This window comes from Ciona robusta, chromosome 9 (assembly GCF_009617815.1).
Source record: "Ciona robusta chromosome 9, ASM961781v2".
NCBI lineage: Eukaryota > Metazoa > Chordata > Ascidiacea > Phlebobranchia > Cionidae > Ciona > Ciona robusta.
In genome coordinates, this window is record NC_143243.1 from 530,511 (window position 1) to 555,402 (window position 24,892).

The 24,892-nt window shown below is 38.2% G+C and overlaps 5 protein-coding genes across 6 annotated transcripts in view; 3 read left to right on the forward strand and 2 right to left on the reverse strand.

Moving 5' to 3' along the window:
* The window catches only part of LOC149730532 (replication factor C subunit 3-like), a 34,600-nt gene extending 26,546 nt beyond the window's left edge, over positions 1-8,054 (reverse strand). The window contains exons 1-9 of one of the 2 annotated variants that reach the window (XM_089884423.1): positions 7,832-8,053; positions 7,204-7,378; positions 6,882-6,957; positions 6,463-6,582; positions 5,876-6,006; positions 5,367-5,481; positions 4,908-5,030; positions 4,398-4,588; positions 3,882-4,081 (exon numbers count right to left, since the gene is read on the reverse strand). In XM_089884423.1, coding sequence (XP_089740549.1) covers positions 4,400-4,588; positions 4,908-5,030; positions 5,367-5,481; positions 5,876-6,006; positions 6,463-6,582; positions 6,882-6,957; positions 7,204-7,378; positions 7,832-7,970 — 1,068 coding nt within the window. In that variant the 5' untranslated portion in view covers positions 7,971-8,053 and the 3' untranslated portion in view covers positions 3,882-4,081; positions 4,398-4,399. Of the gene's footprint in view, positions 1-3,881; positions 4,082-4,397; positions 4,589-4,907; positions 5,031-5,366; positions 5,482-5,875; positions 6,007-6,462; positions 6,583-6,881; positions 6,958-7,203; positions 7,379-7,831 lie in introns of those variants that run through there. The other variant, XR_016385666.1, reaches the window with a different exon arrangement.
* On the forward strand, positions 40-4,409 carry LOC149730534 (uncharacterized protein C11orf42-like). Its single transcript, XM_089884425.1, has 7 exons — positions 40-177; positions 644-755; positions 1,015-1,148; positions 1,322-1,533; positions 1,857-2,028; positions 3,490-3,614; positions 3,790-4,409. The coding sequence occupies exons 1-7, from the start codon at positions 101-103 to the stop codon at positions 3,849-3,851; spliced, it is 894 nt and encodes a 297-aa protein (XP_089740551.1). The 5' UTR covers positions 40-100; the 3' UTR covers positions 3,852-4,409.
* A 436-nt stretch (positions 8,055-8,490) lies between the features above and the next one.
* LOC149730535 (U3 small nucleolar RNA-associated protein 14 homolog A-like) lies at positions 8,491-11,543 on the forward strand. The gene has a single exon (XM_089884405.1). It carries the CDS (start codon positions 8,680-8,682, stop codon positions 10,906-10,908), a length of 2,229 nt encoding a protein of 742 aa, XP_089740531.1. The 5' UTR covers positions 8,491-8,679; the 3' UTR covers positions 10,909-11,543.
* A 46-nt stretch (positions 11,544-11,589) lies between these two features.
* LOC149730536 (2',5'-phosphodiesterase 12-like) lies at positions 11,590-18,636 on the forward strand. The gene is made up of 13 exons (XM_089884410.1): positions 11,590-11,725; positions 12,086-12,197; positions 12,682-12,849; positions 13,147-13,334; positions 13,924-14,020; positions 14,411-14,619; positions 14,897-15,036; positions 15,352-15,511; positions 16,029-16,161; positions 16,562-16,663; positions 17,216-17,393; positions 17,873-18,030; positions 18,387-18,636. The coding sequence occupies exons 1-13, from the start codon at positions 11,595-11,597 to the stop codon at positions 18,492-18,494; spliced, it is 1,884 nt and encodes a 627-aa protein (XP_089740536.1). The 5' UTR covers positions 11,590-11,594; the 3' UTR covers positions 18,495-18,636.
* Positions 18,637-21,229: 2,593 nt separating this feature from the next.
* Positions 21,230-23,373, reverse strand: LOC149730537 (uncharacterized). Its single transcript, XM_089885305.1, has 4 exons — positions 22,948-23,373; positions 22,738-22,833; positions 22,303-22,485; positions 21,230-21,823 (listed from the first exon to the last, which is right to left on the reverse strand). The coding sequence occupies exons 1-4, from the start codon at positions 23,101-23,103 to the stop codon at positions 21,620-21,622; spliced, it is 639 nt and encodes a 212-aa protein (XP_089741431.1). The 5' UTR covers positions 23,104-23,373; the 3' UTR covers positions 21,230-21,619.
* Between the last annotated feature and the right edge of the window lie 1,519 nt (positions 23,374-24,892).

Sequence of the window (24,892 nt, forward strand, 5' to 3'; positions counted from 1 at the left end):
TGACGTCATACACCATATGAAACCAATAGAAATGCAAAGTAAAATATGAATGGTGTATGATATGTAGTTATTATGTTAGTGTTAACTTATTATTATAACCATGGACGAACCAATGACGCCCCAAATATTCGATAGGCTGACGTCATGCGATCCTGGGTTGGCATGGGAACTGTGCAGGTAAAGTCAAAAGTTATATATATTACATATATGTAACAGTGTGGCTACATTATAGAACCTATTCGCTATTATGTTATCTAAATCTGCAGGTTTTAGGCCATTATCCCAAACTGCAAAGATTTGCAAATGTTGATGATTGACAGCTATAAATCCGGCTTAAATTTAACTTCGAAATATCTTGCAAAGTAACTTTCTTATATACACGCATATGTATTAACTTATACCAAAACTTTTTTTCTGGGGCGGACACGTTCTATGATATATATGACACACCTTGTGACAAAAACGTTTTTAAATAAATAAACTAAATAAGGGCTAGTTCTCATTTTGCGCCAATATAAACTTGCTTGCCTAACTTGGCTTTAATAAACCCCTTAAAACAATGTTATTTTACAATACATAAAAGGCGCATAAACTTGCTCCATAGCGACGTCTACCGGTCAGTAAAACTATTCTATTTTCATAGGAACTATGTAGGTTACCAGTTATTGGGCCACGAAGCGGTTACCGTTCCATTCCTAGACGAAGCTTATCACTTTGTACCGTTCGGTGTGGTTGTTAAGAAAAGTAAAAAATCGGTAAGTTTCATTACGTCACTACAAGTAACGTCACTATATGTATTTAATTAAAACTAAGTATAATAAGGACAATCAATAGGGGTATATTATACTGCATTCTGGGTTTAGAGGCCACGATTTTATTTGACATTTTTGCTCAAGCAGTTTTATCCGTAGTTTGTTTTAAAGTTCTTGGAAAATATCGGCCATTTTACATCCCGTTTAAAAAATACGTTATTTTTTATTCCCCCATTAACAATGGTCTTATATTACGTCACAGTCACACATGGGAGGCTCAGGAAAATCTTCTTACGCGATAATCGGTTCCTTGGCTAATGTTACAGCGCCACAAGTGGACAAAGCTCCTTTTAATCAAAGACCGGAAAAAGTCAACGATTACAACTTTAACCCAAAGTATTATGACGTAATGAAACGCTCTTGTTACGTAACAAGACTGCTACAACTACGTCATACCATGACGTCACCAAAATTGTAAAACATATTTAAATTTAATCAGTAGGTAAAACCTAAAACCCAGTTAGTTTTATTAATGACATCACGGAATTCATGACGTCATACGTACGTAGGTTCGTATATCGGATATCAGGAATGAAGGACGGAGTGAAAAAGGCGATTAAGATCAAAATAAGCGGCAGTGAATGTTATGACGTGTCACTAAGTATGGAGTTGGGAAGGTTGGTTTTGGACAAAAGATTACCGTCGCTAGATGGCGTGAAAAAGCTTTTCGTGATTTTTGAAGTTTTCTACGCGCAGTCAGTCAGCGTTAGTGTTACTATAGGTGAGAATGGCCAGTAAGCTTATGCAAAGGTAGATGTTTAATTATAACAGACAAAGCAAACCGAAGATAACAGAATTAATATCTCACGCTGAGAATATAAAGGTAGAAATATATTAAATAGCATTGATGTGTAGTAATAGCGGGGCGAGGAAATATGGTCTATGTTTTGTTTATAAAATAACGAAGGTCATTTAACCACAACTTCGCAAAGCAAACCAACAGAAAAAAGTCCATAAAAGGGAATATTTGTTTAGCTTTAACATATATGGAAAACTGACTGCAAACCAAACTGACTACTTTAAACTCGTTAAAACCGATGACAGGAGAGCACATACCAGGGCACAAGTATATGGATACAAACAACAGAAAGTTCACACACGACAGACGAATGCCCATCGGATTTAACGCACAGAAGTTTCCATTGATGTCAAACGGTTGTGTGGGGTTTGTGGAAAAGTCGTCGTTAGAGGGCCTCAGAGATGGCAGGTGGAAACGGTGAGCGTGTTCAACACAGACTGGGACGCAGCTATTCCGTATTTTAATCAATTCAATCGCTTTGTTACGTTGACAACGTATGAACGCATGATAGCACTATACAATCAAGTTGCATTTTCCCGAACCGAAACACGGGGTATTTTAGATGTTGGCAAACGGCAAGAGACAAATTAATAAGCGAATGCGACACAGCGGCGTACATTGGTGTTTCGTGTTTATAATAGAGCCAAGTTTTCTGTGGCAGACAACTTATAACCCATAGGTAACCACTGGGTTGAAGCAATTATTGTTAAGCGTCTTGCCCAGAGACACATACAAATATTGGTAGCAGCGACGAGCCTGGTATACCTTCTGGTTCAGGGGCGATCGCAGTAACCAAATACAAACTTACCTTATGTAAATCACCCTTCGAGCAAAATATTCCCACCGTTTAAACTGTTTGCCTTTTGGCTTTGCCAAATAAATAATTTGAACGAATCCCTGAAAAAAACTCCTGAAACGTAATAACCCATTGAGTCAAATATACATGGAGCGCCAAACCTATAAACCTTGCAGCGTACGACAAAATCTTCCATGTATTACCAGCACCTTACTACCAACCACACACAGTGCACAGATTTAAAGGAAGTTTACCCTAACATCTAGAACTTATTGACCAACTATAACAGTTCCTCATGTAAATGTTAAAATAAATCTAAAGTTCTCCTTTCTAAGTTACGTCATACTTGGATAAAACTTCCCAACTCGTTGATATTTAAATTCTGTATTTGCTTAATAAGTAAACAACGGTTGATTCGGGTTAAATGACCAGGATTTGTTATTGCGGGATTACGTCATACTTTGGCCTATAGCTTTCCCAGTTACTTCTGCTTCATATAGTAGGGTGGGGAAGATGGGACACCTTTGATACATAACATCCAAATATCCTGATCGATGTTTGACACAACTAACAACGGTATATGAAAGTCGTGAGGATACGATTTACAAGAAATCGTTGAATGTTTGTTTGCTACCAAATTGGAAGAGAAAATAGATTGAAATATTGTCTCACCTTTCCCCACCCTATACTATATTAAGTATATAGATAAACAAATCCAAAATTTCTACTCCTACTTATCAGAGCTAATTAACTTCTGCTTAATAAGCAAACAACGTCTAGTAGGTTGAGTAAGATACTCCATGTTTTCGTTCTCTTATATCGTACCATTTCCTCTTTCGGATTACGTCATAGTTCTGTCTAAAATGTCCCCGGGGTTATCAGCGCCAAATTACTTCTGTTTAACGAGTAAACAAACTATAAACTACAAGTCCGATAAAGACGCACATAGCACTGTATTTAACAGCAAACATTACAACCAATAAGTTAGATTTGATTTCCACGATTGTGGGGCTAACTATCCTTGCCTCTCTCCTAAACATATCATATTACCCAATCTACAACATAACACCCCTACATTTCAGTTCACCCCGCTTACGTAGCGACCCACTCCCTCGCGCCCCCTCTAACGCCGGCCCCTCACAATGGGGGTTGGGAAATCCCCTAGCTGCAAGAAGAAACCCACAAGATGTTTTACCCGGCGTACCAGGTAACTACGTCATCATTACGTCACTTTATAACCTTTTTCTGATTTACGACGCACTGACGTCACTATTACCTCATTGCGTAATGTTTACGTCATCGTTTTTTGATGTAATATTACCGATTCACAAAATCGGATAACCTATTCTGACATCACACTAACATTATGACGTCATTAACAGGCTCGCGACGTAACGACCCGTTGCCGCAACCACCGGATGATACATCATCGTCGTCAGGATGACGTCACCGAACAATGACGTCACAGAAATAATTCACTTAGTCGTAATATGTATTTGAAAACTTGCTCATGGCAAGAAATGAAATCTTTTCATATGACGCGTGATCTCGTGATAATATCACAAACACGTCATATTCACGAAAAATGTTCATGAAATGTTAAATGTGTCAAGCTTAGGTGTCAAGCAAACACAACTCCTTGCAGGAAATATTACAACCCCGTCCACATCCACTCTAAACAACATCACAATGTCTTAAACTCTAATTAGCAATTAATTTATCAATTAGATAACTGAAAAAAGTATCAGACACAGTTCAGTGCTCCTGCCTCTAGCCGTCGAGGATATGGGTTCGAGGCTCAACGCTGCTACCATTGTGGGCGAATGTGGCGTTTAGTAAGACATTAAACGGAATATATTCTTATGGTTTGTCCAAATAGTGAACCACACATTATAAAAAGAGAAAAATTTCCAAAAATGTGTTATAACAACTGCCGTTGCCCACCATACGTAAATAGTTATGTCGCATTAACTAATAATGAAATATTTACCATCAAAACATGTCGTCCAATCCTTCTTCTATGAACTGCTTATACATGGCCATAAACTTTGCCACAAAAGCTTCAATGTGGTAAATATGTTTCTGCCCAAGATGGCTCCGATGCTCACATTCAGCAGCCAGCTGACTTAACTCTGGTTTGAGACTTCCGTCACAGTTATGGATCAATTCCTTGTATAAACCCTGGTGGAATTTGACTTCTGTTGCATGTTATAAATAACTTTTATTTATCTCTTGGATTAGAGTAGCAAAGAAAAAGTAGTTAGAACGGAAAGGATAAAGTGGCAAAACAACTGTCATTAAGACGCGTCTACAGGTCAAGGCATTCTTAAACCTTGGTTGAAAGAAGCGTGGTTGCCCTACCTATGTTCCCTATCACTGGTTTATCCTTGTATGGATTAGTAGTACCATTCTCTATAGTTGGCACCCCCACAGTGAGACATACAATGGGACTTACGGTCCAAGCCAGAGTTGGCCCGTTATCTATAAATCCAACACTCACCCTCATAATAGCATCGGGTGGAATACACTTTGTCAATAATTCATAAACTCGGTTCCGTATTTCTAACAACCGACGAGGGCTTTGCTCCGATACAATCATGTTGGCTGTTTCTTTCAGATAAAGCTGTAAAAGTAAATTAAACAATATAATTGGAATGAATGTAAATCATATATCTTCAGGTGACGTGGCAATGACAGTCATTAACTTGGGTGTTCTGTTCCATACACCTCCTTGCTGCTTACGAGTTACCACTTATGAAACTTATTTCTCCTCTTGTGATTGGAAAACGACAGTCGTTAACACTGCCGTATACCACGTAAGCTACCAAAAACTTATTGTTAGCACATAATATCTACCTCAATCTAATAATACAAAGTATTATGTGACATATTTTAGGTTTGGGTGGATGTTCCAAATATATAACACATGATAAGATAATAGGCGATAAATCCATTTCACCTCCCAGTCAGGTTCCATAATAGTTTGATCGTCAGTCAAAGGAACATGTTGCACCCTGCATGTCTCACTCATCAATAGCGCTCGTCGTAAGTTTCGTTTCGAAGCAACCGCGATTCTGTGTGGGTGTAAAAGTTTTGAGGAATGTACTTTGGAACTGTGATATGTTATGTGAATTTGGCCCTGATATAGCACTCATATTGTTGGACGATTCTCGTTGCATTATAACAGAATACACCAAGTGCTACTAAATGTACAGCAAACAAAATCAAGTCCAACTAAATATGCACCAAAGATATATTTTACCAATAATTGGCATCATCGGTCTCCTAATCAAAAAGCATCTAAATAGAAAAGATTTTTCATAGTACTTGTGATTTGAAAATATAAAACAACTCTTGTGAGTATATTTCACAACAGAATACACAAATGCTACCGAGCCCACATCACACAAAATTGTTGGGGGCCAGGAGTGTTTAAAAAGCTAAAAGTATAAATTATACCCGACCAACCTCCTAGCAAGCTCCTGTGGTATCGGATGACCTTCCTTCTTCCCAACACTTGTCAATATTTTGATGACATCATCAATACTTGGTGCCGCGACACGAACGGCTAAACAACGACTTTGGATGGCTGGGATAACCTGGGTGGTTCCAATACAATTATAACCATTGTATATTAAATGTCTTATACGATACAGCGTTAACTTTTAATGCAATGTCAACTCCCACATATAAGTTATAACACACGAGGCATGTAATAGGTTTTAATGCATTTTTAATATAATGTCATTACCAAACCTTATATGCTTTAACACAGTATTGATATTAATGTCTGAAACAACTAACAACACAGTGACAGTGGTGTAGTCCTGTACACATGATAATTTAGTAGGTTTGTTGTCACATGTGGTGTATGAGATAATCCTGAACTTTTAATACAAAACTTTGTGGTGGGAAATGTAACCAGTCAATGAAGCTTCCCATAATTTATGCTTAGTAAACATGATAGACTGGACAAATCAATAAATTGAAATATTGTTTTTAGCAAATAAAGAACATATATACATATATTCTTACATTTAAAACACCCCCTTTACCTTGCTGGTTGAATTACAATACAATATAAGTCTGCACGTTGACATATACTTCTCCATGGTTCTTCTCAATGCATGCTGAGCATCTCTGGTTAGTCGATCAACCTCAGTGAGGACAATCACCTGGTGGTGGGAGCAAAAATGGTGGATTCAATATTGGAACAATATCTTGGATTGGAGAAGTACAACATATACCAGTTACTATGATACGCGTATTGTGGAGAATCAAGAAAGTTTTCCATAAAACAATCGCTAGGTTTGTGCCAAAAATGAGTTCTTGGAAACATTGTTAAAAAATAAATAAATGAAGAAGGGAGACAGAAACAAATGCAGCCACAGCATAATTAATTGACAGGATATTTGACAATTTATATTTATATTTATGCTCATAAAAAACAAGTATAAATACAAAAGTTAAAAACCTTGAATCGTTTTTGCGCTTTACTTTCAAGCTGGTGGGATTGGGCGACAGTTTTAATCAATTCTTGAACGACAACTCTGGAATATTAACAACATTATTTGGGGCATTATGAATAGGAGATTTTAAACTACATATGTTTCTAAATTTCTATCCCACTAAATAGAATACCCTGATTATGTCTAAATATTTTCGTACCATGTTGTAACGATCTCCCGCTAGTGGGGAATAATAAGTTACATTCATTCAAATAAGTCACTTAGATCCTAACAACTTTTTGTGTGCTGCAAAAATAAAGTGCATCACACAAAGCAGCCTCCTCCTACCTGTCATGCATTCCCGCGTCACTCGGTGTGACCTCAATATGATAATTACTCGACAAGGCAGCAATCTCAAGTTTCTTCTTAGAAGGAGTGACGAAGTTATGTTTCTCAATCCTCAGTTTTTCAACCCCGGATCCGTAAACCTCGCGCAACAAACACATGATGCGGGTCTTCTTGCCTGGGGTTGATATGTTGGATTAGTGGGAAATAAATGTGCGGTTGTCCAAATTAAAGGAAAAAATCATACAGAATGTAGAAAAGTGTGGTAACTCAGAAGCACAAGAAAAAAGTGTTGTGAAAAGTACGTGTCTGACCGCGCCACCAATCACATGAAAGACATAAAATGGGCGTTCCGGGTGTTGGGGTAAAGAGCCAAATCTGTCCTATATCCCAGGTCCTTGGCACGGATCTTACCCATAAAGAATAAAATGTCAATCAGCACTATTTATGTGTGTGAAATATCTATGGTTGCCAGCCAATAGGAGTTTGCATGGCAATTGCAGTGTGTGGATAACAGCGGGCATAATTTTTTATGTTACCAAGCCCATTTATTCACAAATTTTATTCTAAAAATATATTGCAGCACTACAACACTGAACAGCGTTACCACAGTATAACCAACCCAACGTACCAGCGCCAGGCGGTCCGTAAAATAAAAGATGCGGAAAATCTCCATTTTCCACCAATTTCTTTAAATTTTCGGCTTGTTCGAGATGGTAATCAAGCTTATTTAACGATTTTGGACGATATTTGTCAACCCACAAGCTCATTTTGTTAAGTTACAGCAAAAACAACAAACAAAAATGTTTCCGTTTTACAGTTTTTCCAAAAGTGAAAATCAGAAAAAAAAACATTTCGCGCCAGATCACAAATAGAAATCTGATTTATTTCTTGTTTATTGGGGACTTGTCTGATCAAAATTTAATTTAGTTACGATTTCTAGTACTGTTTGAAAAAAAAAGAAATTAAAATTTAAACAAATTGGTATAAAATATGTTAAAAAAATTCATTTTGTATTTTTCCGCTTATTTGTGCGTATACGCTTTAACGTAAACCACGTGTAGTTTTGTTGACAATTGTAGTTAAGTAAAAGAACGCTAAAGTTTTACGATTACGGAAAATTAAAAAAGGGAAAAGGTTTCTAGATTTAGATAATATATAAAGTTACCAGATAAACAGCTTTTGTAGACTAGTCCATGCCCTGTACCATTACAGCCTAAACCTTCTACTTTTCTGTTTAATCAAAGTATAAGTAACAATTTCGCCGTATATAAATTGTTAAATAGATATAGACCACACTTACATAACGTGCTCTTTTAATACACCTTAAACGTATCAATTAATCAATGTATAATGGTGCCATCAGTGGGTAACTTGTTTAAACCTATATAGCTATAACATATTAACAGTAAACTTATACCCTATAACGTTTGTTCTTTCTAAAAGGGGTTTGGGACATATTTGTATAATTTCTATAAAATGGGGATTAAAAACACGGAGATTGAAGTTGAGGAAAGCGACTCCCAAAGTGAGGACGAAGAAGTTCACAAGAAGTTGTTGCTAAGTATTGGAGTGGATTTGGACTCAGCGAAGACTGATCATGGGAAGCAAGAAAGAACAGAGGCAACCAAAGATATTTCCGTGTTTTCGATTTCTTCACAAACTGTCGAAAACTCGAGTTCTAAGATTCGTTTGAATGATTTAATGAAAGGGTTGAAAGAAACGGTGAATATAAATAATTTGAAAAAGAAAATAACTCGAGTTCAACACCCAGATAGGAGCCTGGATGCGCCGTTGTCAAAACCTGCGGCGGAGAGACTCCATCGTAAAGTTGAGTACGAGAAAAATAAGAAAGAGCTAAAAAAATGGGACGCTGTTGTACAGAAGAACAGGAAAGCGGAGCAACTTACATTCCCGTTGAATCAACAGCCATTAAGAATTGCTCAGGTCGATGAACATGTTGCGAGCACTAAAGCAAGTAATTTGACTCCATTGGAACAAGAGATTTATTCACTTTTGCATGGAAACAAGTTTGCTGAGAGACCGGATCATGATTTATCTGTTGCAGAGGAGGCAGCAATGGCTGCTATGAGCTTGGAGGATGCGAGAGAGAGAAGAGCAGAGCTGCAAAAGCATAGAGCGTTGATGTCGTATCACGAATCAAAGAATAAAAGGATCCACAAAATTAAGAGTAAGCAATATCACAGAATGTTGAAAAAGAAGAAGAAGAAAGAGATGACGGAGTTGGAAGTGGATGGTGGGGATGTAGAGAAGGGGGAAAGAATGAGAGCAGAGGAGAGAGCTTCATTAAGACATCGCACGGGAAGCAAATGGGCGCGGAACAGAGCGCTGATGGCAAAACATGATTCGAACACCAAGCACGAACTGCAGGAACAATTGAACAAACATCGAGAGTTGACGCAAAAAGTTCCCGAAGTTTTGGAGGATTTAGAAGAAAATGATGAGAAAGATGAAAGCTCAGATGATGAAGGATTTGAGGGGAGAACTTTTACTGTGAGTGAGGATAACCCTTGGTTGAGATCTGTTCCTGAGGAAGAGGGATCTAAGGATCAAACGGAGGATACTGGAGATGTTGGCAAGAATGTTCCCTTGGATGAAAAGAATGGCGGCGAAAATAAGTCCTTAGAAGATGAAACGGAAGGAGAAAAGGAGGTTGTTGAACATGTGTTGTTGAAAGAAGAGATTATTCCGCCCACCCTGTCAGAAGAAGAGGTTTTGAAACCCAGTCGTCGGATGTTGAGATCGTGGTTGATTGAGAAGAATACGTCGCCTGAGGCTTTCGAGATCCAGTTCCCTGTTAAAGATACGTTTAGTAAGTTCCAAAAAGCGTGCGTGCAACTTAAGGAAGAAGTCCTGGCTGCTGAAGAAGAGATATGCGAGAAAAAGGTGGAAGAGAGAGAGGAGGAAGACGAAGAAGGGAATGATGAAGGTTTGATTGAAACTATTGATGGTGTTGATGATAATGTGGAAGAAGTTGTAGCAAAAGTGAGGAAACTGGTTGAAAAATCTGAGGACAATGTGGGAAATGTGAAACGTGTTGAAGTTAGCGCGGAAAAGTCATTTAATGTTGCTGAAACTGATTTGTCCAAAACTGAAGCAACGTTTGTGGAAAACGCAGAAGATTTTGATGATCAAAAAATGACGATTCAGCAAGCTTTTGCTGATGATGATGTCATAGCTGATTTCACGGCAACCAAGCGAAAATTAATCGATGACGAGGCACCGAAAAAAGTTGATTTGTCACTGCCAGGATGGGGGGCCTGGGGGGGTGCAGGGGTTCAGCCAACCAGGAAAAGAAAAAGGAGGTTTAAACCGTTGCCTCCACGTAAGCCACGTAAAGATGGTGGTCTCGGGAGTGTAATAATCAACGAAAAACGTGACGTTCATATTTCAAAACATCAAGTCAACCAAGTTCCTCATCCGTTTACAAGCATGGAGCAATTTGAACGCACGATTACGAGGCCTATTGGTGGGACATGGAATACACCGCATACAGTGAAAGAAATGACCAAACCAAAAGTTGTGACACAGATCGGGGCCATAATTGATCCTATGAATAAATCAGAGGCATTTGAGGAATGCACAGACTCAAAATCAAAACTGAAATTTGTAAACGGGAAAAAAGATTCCCGAAAAAATAAGCGAAAACTGCAACGGAATGAAAATTTAATGAAACTAAAAAGTTAAATAAGTCAGCGTATAATTGTGAATAAAAACATTTTTTTCTATCAAATGGTTTGTTTAGTTTGTGAACTAAAATGCTTATTTACTTTTGGTGTCATGAGGGTGTTTTTTACAATAATAATTAAGATTTATTTCCTAAAACAAAATGTTGGCATATAAGTTTGAGATTGTTAAAACTCATTATTTGCATTTTGACTTCACACAAGACTTGCCAAAACTTTGTTTATTAGTGAAAGTTTCATGGGCTTATCTGAGATATAGACTATACAGATTGAGAAAAACTGGTGTACATTTGTATTGCTTTGCCAATTTACCATTTAAAGTCATGTGATAAATATGAAATATTACTGGTTATGATTCTTAGTTATTAATTTAAAAAAGCTTGAAATTGTGGGTTGGATTTTGGGTTCCGTTATTTTAGGAGCCAAACTTATTGGTTGTATTTACTTTTACACACATTCTTGTAAAACAAATCTTTTTTTGGTTGTAATGTTTACTGATTAATGCAGTGTAAAAAACCCAGAGTTGGCCTGTCCACCCTGCCACCCCAGGTTTAGAAACTAATAAACTATCACTCTGTTAATAACCGACCACTGCTGTTTTGTGTGAATATAACACCTGTGTTTTGATCCAAGTAGGTTTAATACATAGGCTGTGCAATTAAACCTTTATATTGTGATGAATGCCTCATGTCTGGATGCTTTGCTCGAATTGTAAGAAATTATAAAATCCTGAACCAATTCCAAAGTTGCGTCTTGTGTTCTACGAATAGGACGACCGAGCCAATCTTGTGTTGGAAACAAATTTTGGATTTAAAACGGTAAGTCTGTTGTAACGAACAATTATTTATGAATGAAACTTGTTCGCCCTTGCGTGGAAAGCAACGACAGCCGTTATAACACGGGTGTCCTGTTTTATACACCTTTTACCCGCTTACAAGTTACCACGTATGTAACTTATTTATCCTTGCATGGTGGGGCAACGACAGTGGTTATAACACGTGTGTTCTGTTTTATACGCCTCGTGCCCGCTTATGAGTTACCATGTATGTAACTTTGTGGGTGTTTCAACCCAGTGGTTGCTTGGTTTATAGGTTGTTTAAATTGTCAGCCACACAGAAAATTCCGTCAATCCATATTCAATGTACTACCAAACACAATAACAAGCATTTATTTTGTAGAGAACACTTTTTATCCCAAACTTTTGAAAGAATGAAAGTTCTCCGTGTTTCCCAATCTCCTGGCACCGATGTTGTCACTTTGTCTCTGGAGATCAATGGCAAGAATAGAAAAGTGAGTTTTATATCTTATCACCATTTATATCTTATCACAGACAAAAACTCTAGCGTAAAACCGCACCCATATAGATTCATGTACAATGTTGGAGTAATGGGCCAAGTCTGGCATAAATCCCAGGTGTCGTGGCAGGTAGTGCTGCATTAAGACTTGAGCATTTTCAAACCGAATTTCCATTACTGAGTATTTGCCTCAGTTTTTAAGAGCTTACTCATAATTAAACATGCTATGACCTGGAGTCACTATTGGGCCAACTCGCACACGGGGTCCCAGGTTTGCCCCACTGAAGACCTCACCGATATACAATACAATCTCTATTATTGAGTGTCTATAAACTGCCTCAGTGGGGTCTAGATGGTAGCACCCTGGGTGTTGGGGTAACTGGCCCACTCTGACTTACATCTCAGGTAGCATGTCTTGCATTAAGATCCCTACCCACATATAGAATAAAAACCTCAAACTTTCACACTAACCCCTCCAGCTCCACCGTCCCGCTGACGAAACGTTGGAGAAAACTTTCTGTCGCATTAGGGCGACGTTGCAAAGCTCCGATAAAAACAACAAGAAACGTAAACACGATGAGACGGGGGGATCCCCCATTGAGAAACTTGAGGTTAACGTTAAACTTTTGAACCTGGATGGTGACAAGGTAGGTGGTTAAGTATGGCAGTGTTTCCAAGTTTATTTCTCCAGTGTTTTCAAGTTTACTTCCCCAGTGTTTCCAAGTTTATTTTCCCAGTGTTTCCAAGTTTATTTCTCCATTGTTTCCAAGTTTATTTCCCCAGTGTTTCCAAGTTTATTTCCCCAGTGTTTCCAAGTTTATTTCCCCAGTGTTTCCAAGTTTATTTTCCCAGTGTTTCCAATTATATTTCCCCAGTGTTTCCAAGTTTATTTCCCCAGTGTTTCCAAGTTTATTTTCCCAGTGTTTCCAATTATATTTTCCCAGTGTTCTTTGGATGAGAAATGTAATGAAGTTTGGCAGAGGGCATCACTGCTGGAGATCCAGGAAGAGAAATATCGTGTGGTATACAACCCACCCACCGCAACCATGGTAAAGTTACCACCCTCGCCACTAGCCGGGATGACATTGTATCCATCTTTGCAGTTTGACTTCGCAAGCCACCAGTTTTCAAAGTAAGGATACATGATCAGTGCATGCAGTGGCGCAGCCAGAAAAAAATAAAGGGGGGGGGGGCTCAATCAAAAAATGTTATTTTTTAAAAATTTTTTTGGTTTAAAAGGGGGGGGGGGTCACGACTCCCGAACCCCCCCCCCCCCTGGCTGCGCCACTGAGTGTATGGTGCCATGGTGGTTGTTGATAATGACTAGGCAATAGGCAATTGAGGGTGAGTGTTAATTTAAAGCCATTTGCAGCCATTTTATTGTAACTGTCGTTGTCCAGTATGCGAGGATAAATAAATTACAAACTTACATTCATTCAAACGGAACATTAGTGTTATAGTGGGTGTTGTTGCACTGGCACATGCAAATAAATAAGTTGCATTCATTTATATAAGTGAATGCTATTGAGGGATTCCGTGCCCCACAGACATAGGTTGTGGCACCCTGGATGCCGGTGTAATGGGCCAACTCCTCTGATCTAAAAGATCCCGTTGCATGCCAGGCAGTAGAGTCTAGAACCTTACTCATATATAATGTAAATGAAACAATATGAGCATGTGTGCATTATGGTATAACACCTTACATACATTATGGTCCGAAGATTCACTTGGCTTAGAAGCTCATTGAATAAAAACAACATGAATGGGAAGAAAGGTTCGCCAACCAAGGATAATTGGGTCGTTGTTAGCAATGATAAAGTAAGTAACTGCATGGAGCATTGAACTCGATAGCCTTTGTCTATATTACCAATGTTATACCACTGAGCCACAGCGTCGGACTATGAGACAAAAAACAATCAGCCACAAACATACTTGGTAACTCGTAGGTGGGTGTATATAACAGAACACATAACAACTGAGGCTGCCCAACCACACATAAATAAACAAGTTGCAATCATGCAGTAATCTTTTACACAGCATCCAATTTGGGTTTTAATTAAAGATAGGCTTGACTAACTATTTGCAGAAAAACAAAAACAAAAACTTGGGTCAGGATTGGTCTAATACCCAAAACAATACACAATGTTGGAATTGGCTTTTTTAAATCACTCTGCAAGGATAAATAAACTTTATTACCCCCCCCCCCAGTTACACACCCCAAGTTTTGATGACGTTGGGCATAAGTTCAAGTTACAAGTTACCCCTGGTAGTGAGACCCACCCTGCCAACAATGATGATGTCATCAGTGATGATGTCATAATAGCAGAGGATGTATCAGGCCCTGTGTTACCAGCTAGAAGTAGCTACCTGTTCGATTGCCGCCATGTTCATACAACGAAAAAATGCAGCGGTGACACGTAAGTGGATTATGAACCTGAACTTTCCGTTTTAAATGAAATACAGATCCAACGACCCAACGAGAATACAGATTATCAAGTCAAATTATTAACCTAAAAAGGTCAAGAAAAAGTTCATTTTTTCGACCGAACACAAATGTTCTTCTTGTGACAAAGTTCCTGTAGTGAGGTATGACTTGAACCAAAGTTGGTTCATCAATCCTCAAGCATGTTACGTTTATGGTTGCATTAGTATATTGTTGTAACATCACAATTCGCTATGCTTGTTTATTTAAAGGTTCCGTATGGTTTGTTTCAACATACTTGCCGATTGTTACGCAACACAAGACTTTGCTCGTAAAGAATTGTTTCCTTATTGTCCTGATGACATCATAAAGATGGATTATCGAATACAACTCATTCAGAAAGAACTAGAAGGTAAATAATTATGTATTGTGATGTGCTTGCCTCATAACCTAAAGATACCAGGTTCGAGGCTTGACACTGCTACCATTGTGGGTGTATGTGTCTTTGGGCAAGACACTTAACGGCAATTGCTCCAAATCAGTGGTCACTAATGGATTGTCTAAATTGTCAGCCATACAGAAAAACGATCATACACAAAGGTACATAACATACGTGGTAACTTATTAGTAAGCACGAGGTGTTTGAAACAAAACACTTGTGTTATAACAACTGTCGTTGCCCCGCCATGCTAGGATAAACAATTCCCATTTATCTATGACATCGCAGGTTATCATGGAGATCTTATATGTTTACAAGAAGTGGACAGATTTGTGTTCGAGAACCACCTAGTGTCCTCGATGTCGCTACAAAACTTTGCGGGAGCGCTCGCAACCAAGAAACAGTGCAAGGAAGGGGTGGCCGTGTTTTATAACAGGGACAGATTCAAGTAAGTACTTTTAATGGAGTAGTTGGGCAACTCTGGCATAAATAGGACTTTATCTATGCAAAATAGAACGTGCATATACAGTGTTGGGGAAATTGGCATATGTCCCAAGTCCCACGGTGTGCCTCACTGTAGGACCTCACCAATATATAGTAGAATGTGCATATACGATGTTGGGGTAATGGGCCAACTCTGGTCTAAACCCCAGGTTCCATGGCGTGCCTTACTGTAGGACCTCACCCATATAGAATAGAATGTGCATATACAATGTTGTGGTAATGAGCCAACTCTGGTCTAAAGTCTAGGTAGCATGACGTGCCTCACTGTAGGACCTCACCTATATATAGTAGAATGTGCATATACAATGTTGGGGTAATGTACCAACTCTGGCTTAAATCTTTAGTCCTATGGCGTACCTCACTGTAACCTCACCCATATAGAATAGAACTGAAACCCACTTAGAATGTATGGCTGACAAAGATTAAAGTTCAATCTTGGTCACCAATCTAATTTATTACAGGTTAATATCTGTTGAAAACAAGATTCTACAAGAGTCTCTCACCACCGACGAAGTAAACAAGGATTTGTTGGAAAAAGTTTCAAGAAATCAAAGTTTGAAGTCTTCTGTCTTACAAAGAGGGTCGTGCGTTCTGGTAAGTTGGGTCTATCAGTTGTTCGTAGCACAGTGGTTTGAGGCTTGTCCATATCCGAGAGGTTATAGATTAAAGACTCCATGCTGCTACCATTACGGGCGTATGTGTCCTTTCTTAGACCATACACTTAAATTCAATGTGGTAACTATGGGTTGTCTAAATTGTTATTCGTACAGAAAGACAATCACCCACAAAAGGTGTATGTAATAGAATATCCATGCTTTATAATGACTGTTGTTGCGCCCCCTTAGGTAAAAAGTGGTTGAATTATAGCATCTGATATTTCTTTCCAACTTTAACTTCATATGCTCACCGAGTATTTATTTACATCTAAGATCTTTTCATTTACACATGACCATTATGACTAAATAATCAACTTTTTCCATCAACTACTGTTTAGCTTGCTGTCTTACAAAGTGTTGATGCTCCTCATCGCCACCTTGTGTTAGCTAATACTCATTTATTCTGGCACCCGAGGGCGCTAAACATCCGTCTTATTCAAGTAAGTGAAGATTACATATAAGATCTTCATAAAGTGGTTGTGGGCGCATGATAAGTCACCCAAACTTATAAAACAGGAGTGACATCATATGTTTAACTTTTACTGTTAAGTTTGTTGCATGCAAGAATTTCGCATCTCTCAATCGGGAACACAAGCTTCTATAATAATAATTTTGATCTACGTCACATTTGCTGTGAGGTAGTGACTTACCGCAAATAACAACAAAAGCAAAACACAATTTGTGACAGAGTCTAACAAGCGAAGCCAAAGTAAACAAGCGAAGCCAAAGTATGTTACCATAGATTTTACTAAACAGTCGAATATGTGACGTCGACAGAATAGACAACTATAACCAATTTCTTTTCAATAGCTCTAGCAGCGAAGGCATGAGATTGCAACTAACATGATGTTATATGATGTATAGTATTTATATATATGTATATGTGTGTATATGTGTGTGTGTGTTATTGGCTTGTTGTTGCCAGTTGTAATATGAATGTAAAAGACCTGGCAATTTTTTGTTTTTAGATTTTAACTGTTCTTCCCACCCAGATGGGAATTATTCTAAACCTGGTCAAGGAAAAGATGAAAACCACATCGGCATCGTTACCTGAAGGTGGCGTGGTGACTCCTATAATATGTGGAGATTTGAACAGCAAGCCTGCTAGTGGGTTATGTGATCTAATGCAAGACGGGAACATACCAACCAACCATGCAGATTGGTATTCAGGTAATGGAAAAATAGGTTAATTATTGTTGCATTGAAGTCATAGGCGCCACACCTGGGGTGGCAGGGTAGGCAGCCCAACCCTAGAATTTTTACACTGACTTAATCAGTAAACATTTTAAGTAAAGTAAGTAAGACTCCTTTTACAAAATTGTGTGTCTACTTATCACTATAATACTTGGTGTCTAAGACCTTGGCTCATATCTCCGCCTCTAGCGTGGCTCACCATAAGTTCAAAGTGCTTTTTAACATTTTTGTAAATTGTGTCCCGTTTTTAACAATTATTTTTGACTTAGGTTTCGGAATAACGACTGTGGTTGCCCCCCCCCCCCCCCCTCCGCCCCTCGTGGATAAATTAACTACATACGTGGATGTAACTTGTAAGCTGGCACGATGTGTATAAAACAGAACACCCGTGTTATAACGACTATCGTTGCCCCGCCATGCAAAATAAATACATTCATAGAAATCATGGTTTACAGGGGGTATCACGAACTATCACGGTGGTGATTGGTCATTGTCTCATGACATGAAGTTTGTGAGTGCTTGCGGGAAACCAACGTACACGAATTACGTCACAGGATTTTCGGATTGTCTCGATTATATTTATATTGATCCTCGGATGCTTGGTATTAAACAGGTAAGCTCGACTGTGGGCATGGGAGTGGCAACCATGGATAAGTCACTCAAGTTCCCACCCACGAGGATATAAATGACCAAACCAACCAAAAGTCATGTCTGCTTATCCACACACTGCAATAGCTTCAGCAACTTTACTGTGAGCATGGGAGTGGCAACCATGGATAAGTCACTCAAGTTCCCACCCACGAGGATATAAATGACCAAACCAACCAAAAGTCATGTCTGCTTATCCACACACTGTAATAGCCTCGGCAACTCGACTGTGGGCATGGGAGTGGTATATCAATAATACCAACTAAACACCTGAATAGAGATATTACAAAAACAACCTTACCTTAAATTTCCTCCACCCAGGTGGTTCCCCATCCACCCCATCACCTCGTCACAATGCACACTGCAATACCCTGTGTGACGTCACCATCGGACCACATTGCGCAGGTTGTTGACCTTGGTTGGACTTGACCTGGAGTAACCCTGGAAATAAAAAAATAATTAAATTGCATTGCAAACGACCAGTGTCTCATTGGGTGTTTCCCCTTTAAGGAATTATGTGTTTAATACCCTTTTAATTTCTACTTAGGCAAAATAAAACATTGCTTCATAAGTTTTGTGTTTGAATGAGAACAGGATAAGGCATACGGTGAATAAATGACAGCTTATTTATCCTCGCATAGCAGGGTAGCAGGACACAAGGTGTGTTAAACACCAATGTTGCAATGCATGTATCACAACGTTAATATTATTTATCTCTTAAAAAACAATAGCAAAGATCAAATTAGTTAAAACGACAGTTGTTAAAAATACGTTTGTGATATTTTGGGGTCATTTGGGATAAGCGTCAGAAAGTGCGGCCGCTAAACCGTGAGCATTAGTTGGAAAGTAGACTTGGTATCATATTAACAACTATGGCTGATAATTTGGACGACTCATTAGTAACCATTGGGTTGGAGCAATTGTCGTTGAGTGTCTTGCGCAAGGACACATACGCCCACAATGGTAGCAGCGTCAAGCTTCGAGCTCGGTATGTTTAGGTCTGTATGCGAGCGCTCCAACCCCAACGCCGGAAACACTAAAGAAGGATTAAACCTAAACAAACCAACACAGCTGTTTTTCAAGGTCGTATACGTGGTCGCGGTAAAGATACAATATTTAAAACACCCGTGTGCGTATGATCACGAATTAGAGAGAGTAAATTCTACAACGGCCTTGAGATTCGAATAATCAATGTTTATGACGTCACAGGGCCTTGGAAAGGCGCGACACGTGGATGGACAAGTCGATTGTTTGAACACAATCATGATTTGTCAACAAATCTTGGCGGGCGCGTAATTTCAAATTCACTCGTAAACCAAACGACTTGTAGACTAGTCATTAACGTTTAAAATAAACAACTGAAAATGAAATATTATCAAAAATATTAAGCCGATAAATCGTGGTCAGAATTGTAATAAAAGTGAATGAAAACGGGCACCATCTTACCCCAACCCGTAATATATATATGCAACACAGTGAATAGTACAGGTTTGCCGCTAAACTTGAGCACCGCGTCAAAGACCCCTTATAAATGTGCTTCTGCAGAATATATGCACGCGTAAGTTAAAATGAAACAGCCATGCAGGCAGTTCAAATTCCAACTCTTGATTCGTGATTTTAAAAAGTTGTTTTACAATATGATCACAATGTCGTATATAACTTAGTGGACGGTTGGTTACATATCTCGCCCTGACAAACCGTTAGTAAACAATGGGTTTAATTAGGTTGAAAAAACACACTAGTAAACGATACATCACGTTGAAAACCGCTGTTATAGAACGTTATCGTATCCGAAGACAACTATTGTCGGTTGGTCGAAGCTGTTTTACCGATCGGTACTTTCCCGTATTGACAATATAATGACGTCGTTTATGACATAATAATCGATTATGATCGTCAATAGAAAGTGTGCGAATCACTTTAACTATGCCGCTCGTAAATTCTAATGGCTGATAGCGTACGTCGCTTTACATATGACGTAATAGTGATAAGATAATCGATGGTTTATTACATCATAAACACCCCGATACATCGCTAAAGTAATGACTCTCCAGGAAGTAAAAAATGAAAATAGAAAATGAATAATTGTTACGTACGTGTTATGACGTAATTAGTGTGACGTGATCTTTAGAATATGTTTAAATTTATACATCCGCGGGCGTATCATATGTGGGGGGGTTTACAACATCCGTTATTTTGTTTGAACACATACCGTTAATAATGGGGAAAGCTAAAAACGGGGTTTTGCAATTGCCCCATGTGACGTCACAGGGCACATACGTCATATACTTTACAATTGATAATGTTTAAACTAAAACGATCTTTAGTGATGTCAGACAATTGTGTATTGTTATAAATGAATGAATGTAGCTTGCTTTATTCTCGCGTGGCCGGAAAACGAAAGTCGTTATAAAAACGTGTTCATAGACCTCGTGCCAGCTTACAAGTTACGACGCATGTTACTTTATGGGTGATTGTTTTTATGTATGGCTGATAATTTGGACAACCCATCAGTGACCACTGGGTTGGAGCAATTTCGGTTAGGTGTCTTGCCCAAGGACACATACGCCAACAACAGTAGCGGCATCAAGCCTCGAGCCTGGGACCAAAATAAAATAGAACCATTAATTGATGTATGAAATATGGGGTTGTATTTTTATGCAAATTAGGCTCGTTTCGGTGGCTACTATGCTCACGTGTTTTGGTTCCTTTTGACGTCACAAGAATTTATTATGATCAAATAATCACAGAACATGTGACCTTGAGTCAAATTTACGTAAATAGCAAACCGGGTGTGTAAATAGAAATCTTATAACACAAACACTGTATGACGTACCTTGTATCTATTTTAAGCAATTATTTATTTGCTTAATAATTTTTTTTACATGAGAAGTCGCGACACAAATACTAACGAAGCCACTTCTCTGGATATAAAACTGCTTTTAAGATTGCAACGCGAGATAATTTAAATGTAAATAAAAACAACGTTTTATTTATAACTATCTATAACATTTCCTATATATTTTGAAACCAATAAAAATAATCTCATTTGTGTAAAATAAGACGTTCGTGTTTGCAACTCGAGAGCAAGCATAAAGTGCTAGGTGTTCATATAATCAAACTTGTTCCACAATACGAAAGATCGAACCGCTTTAGTTGCAAGTTAGGGTATTTACCGTAGTGGAAAACCTTAGCATTTAACAGTTGGCAGCAAAGGCAAATAAATACAAATACAATCACACAAAAGCCCTCACATATAAACACAAAGATGCCTTATTTATATTGTAACTGTAGCTAATGCAAATAACAAGGATTATAAAACTCTTTCTTTTATTTCCATATTTAATAAATAATGAGAGATATAAAAGCAAAGAAAGATAAAAGACACGTCACACATGGTGATTGTTACGTTTTAGGTGTCAGTTACGTCACAAACAAAATCAAGCAAACTTGTGAAATAACGCTGCATTATTACGTCACAGTTAATTTATGACTGAATAAATACGGAACAATGTGCAAAATTTGAAAATAAATAAATACGTTTAGGCGGGAAGTTAGCTACACGTGTTTGTGGTGTGTATGAAAGTATTATATTTGTTGTAAAAATCGTCAAGGTAATTGGATAACTGCATTAGGAATTTATAATTGCGAACAATTTCTAATGAATGGCTGGGTAGAGTAGGGTTTGTACATACAGCGCAAGGCTCGAGTTCGCTCAAATCTTTAACGTCAATACTTAAACAGTAAGCGTTTTGCATCTGGAAAAAAAACACATAGAAAATCTGATTAGATATTTTGCATTTACGCTGTATTTGTATTACGTAAATTCTCTGCATTTGGTTAAATGAATAAAATTACATGTAAGTAAACCAAACTCTTTTGCATTTAACATTATAGGAATGGGAATTTTAAATGGTCTGTTTATACCGAGCTGAAATGCGATCCTAATTTAACCGTGTTGTCTGTATTTCGGTTACATTTGTGAATATAGACAATAGGGTTTATCGGCGTAACGGAACGGTTGGGGTGTTTGGCCATTACCAGGTATTAAACTCTGTACCATAATATACGTGGTAACTTGTAAACGGGCACGAGGTGTACGGAACAGAACACCTGTGTTATAACTTATAAAGTTTACCCGCAACGTAAGGAAATAAGTTGAATTTAACTAAAATTTATTGAAAGCTGATTGGATGATTCAAATTCAGTACAACTCGGTTGCCATAGTAACACTTACGTCAAGTTTAAAATCCTTCATAAACGTCGACAATAGACTGGTGACGTCAGTCAAGTCGTTGCCAATAGCCGGGAATTTCCCCGCACCGTAACCCTCAGGTCCAAACGCTTTTTGTAAATAGAAGTTAAAATCTTGCAAGCCGTTCATATTATCTGTGAACACGGTCGCCCATTCGCTGTTATCCTGCGTTAAATACTTGTTTAGTGGCCTATATATGATAGATGGTAGCACCCTGGGTGTTGGGGTAATAGACCTACATCCCAGGCCTCAGGTGTGCCTCACTGAAGACTTCAACCCTTATATAATATTATCTCTATTTATAAGTTTCTGCCTCTGCTGATGGTTATACTCTGCGGAATTCTTGTCTTATGAGCCAAACCAGTAGGTATTACACTTTAAAACAAATAACGGGTATTAATCTCAATTAGAACCTACCGTGTTTATAAGCGCAGTTGGTAGTTTAGCAAGTTCAAGACTCGTAGATTCCACCAGACAATCATCGATGTCTGTGCAATCCATATACGAACTGATCTATAAAGAACATACACTGATATAATCACATGTTGCAACATGCTGTGTTTCAATGGCAAGCCATTTGCTGAATATACATTGATTCAAATGTTGATAAAATAATACAAGACTTACAAAGGTAACAAGAGCCTGGTTAGTTGTAGATTTAATACTGCCAAGAATTTGTACAAGATCTTCTGCGCCTCGTGTGCTTCTTGTGACACCAGTCGGGCTACACGACGTCATAGTACTGTACGCAAACGTAATAATCAACGTAATGAAAAGATTCATCTCGGATTATATTGTTGTATTTTGCTTCTTGCTTGGTTGTACTGCTTCAGCTTGTGATATGGATGTCTTACCCCAACTCCAGGGGTATATATACCACAAATCTAAGCCATGTACTCGTTTGTATACACACCTACCCTTTTTTTGCTTGACCTGAAAAACAAAGGCGGCGACGCAACCATTACGCACTAAATCAAACATTGTTAAATACGTTCCGGTCACTAATGAAAAATCCCGTATAAAATAAACAAATACCTTTTCCATATTCGGTTCGTAGAATTTTGCAAAAATGTTTCTAGATAGATTTCTATTACAAATTGTAACTTGATTATGATGTATTGTTGCGTCAGAATTGTCTTCTTAGAGACAATTAATACCGGCGCTTTGTTACGTCACATATATAGTTGTGTTTAAACAAGTAGCAACCAGTTCAATCACGTGGTTTTGTGATAATCTTTAGAACAATGCGATCCCACTCACGTTAAACATGACGTAATAATAGCAAAGTGCGTCGACAAGTTTGCAGCGAAACTTGTATCTAAATAATATAAAGTACATAAAGTTCGCCAATGTATTATATCCCGGGTTATTTTAATGCTATATGTTTCGACATATTTAAATATGACGGGTATTTTGATCCGGGTACATACAGGAAGTGGTGAACCTATACTACCGATAATACGAGCCCAGTATTTAAATATAAACCTTCAAATACACAATCAATTTATATTCGGAGTCGCGATGGTTAATTTATCTTTCCGTTAAATTAAACTACGACAAAAAAGAAAGCGGAATATATTGTAATAAACATAAAATGACTCGGTCAGTTTAGTTTTTATTTATAACCGGATAAATTACGGACACTGAACGTTAGAATATCAATTGATATTTTCTCCATTTTTGTCCCAAATTTCCTCTTTACGCGGAAGCCAAGTTCTTTCATTCTCACATTCCGGATGTTTTATTCATTACGTAACAATACCGAGTATTACGTTTACTACACAACAATCGCAAGTTGAGTGTTTGTACTATTGGTACACTGCAGTTTGTTTTGTGACGTAATACATTCCCGGGGTTTTTAGGAAAGCGTGGGGAAATTAACGAAATGATTCGTAAGCATTTACAGGCAATGTTTAACCGATAAGTTTAAGACCTAGATTTGTACATACATAGTGTTTGTCATAATAGTGTCTGGAAATAGAATGGCATGCACCTCATGCTTGCTGGCGAGTTATAACACACGTGTCTTTTTAAACACCAGACACACACGGGGTTTGCAAGACAGTTACACAGCGCAGGTCATATCAAAATATTACCAACAACCCAATTTTGCAAAAAGTAATTAGATCTGTAAAGCCGGTTTATTGTTTGACCATCAGCTGAGTGTACTTTGGGCTAGGAGAAATGCCATACACAAAATAATCTGACATATGTGTGTAACTTTAAAATAACCCTGACTCGTGGTATGGCCACTATGTTTGCTTTAATGCGTCGATGTTACTTGTTTAAGGTCGCGTAGCCCAACGCGAGATTTAAGTTGTCCAGGATTAGAATTATTGGAAATGAAACTTTCTTCCTTCAGGGGTTTTGCAGTGACGCATTTTACGCAGAATATTACTTCGAGGAAAGTGCGATGACGTCATTGATAATCGTACCCTAATTTTGTCAGGTTCAATACACGGTTTAATTAATAACCTCGGCGTTGTGGATTTACATTCCATAGTAATGATTGGGTTTGATTGAACACGCATGGGCTTGTATCGTAACCTAAGGGTGCCGGGTTCGACACACG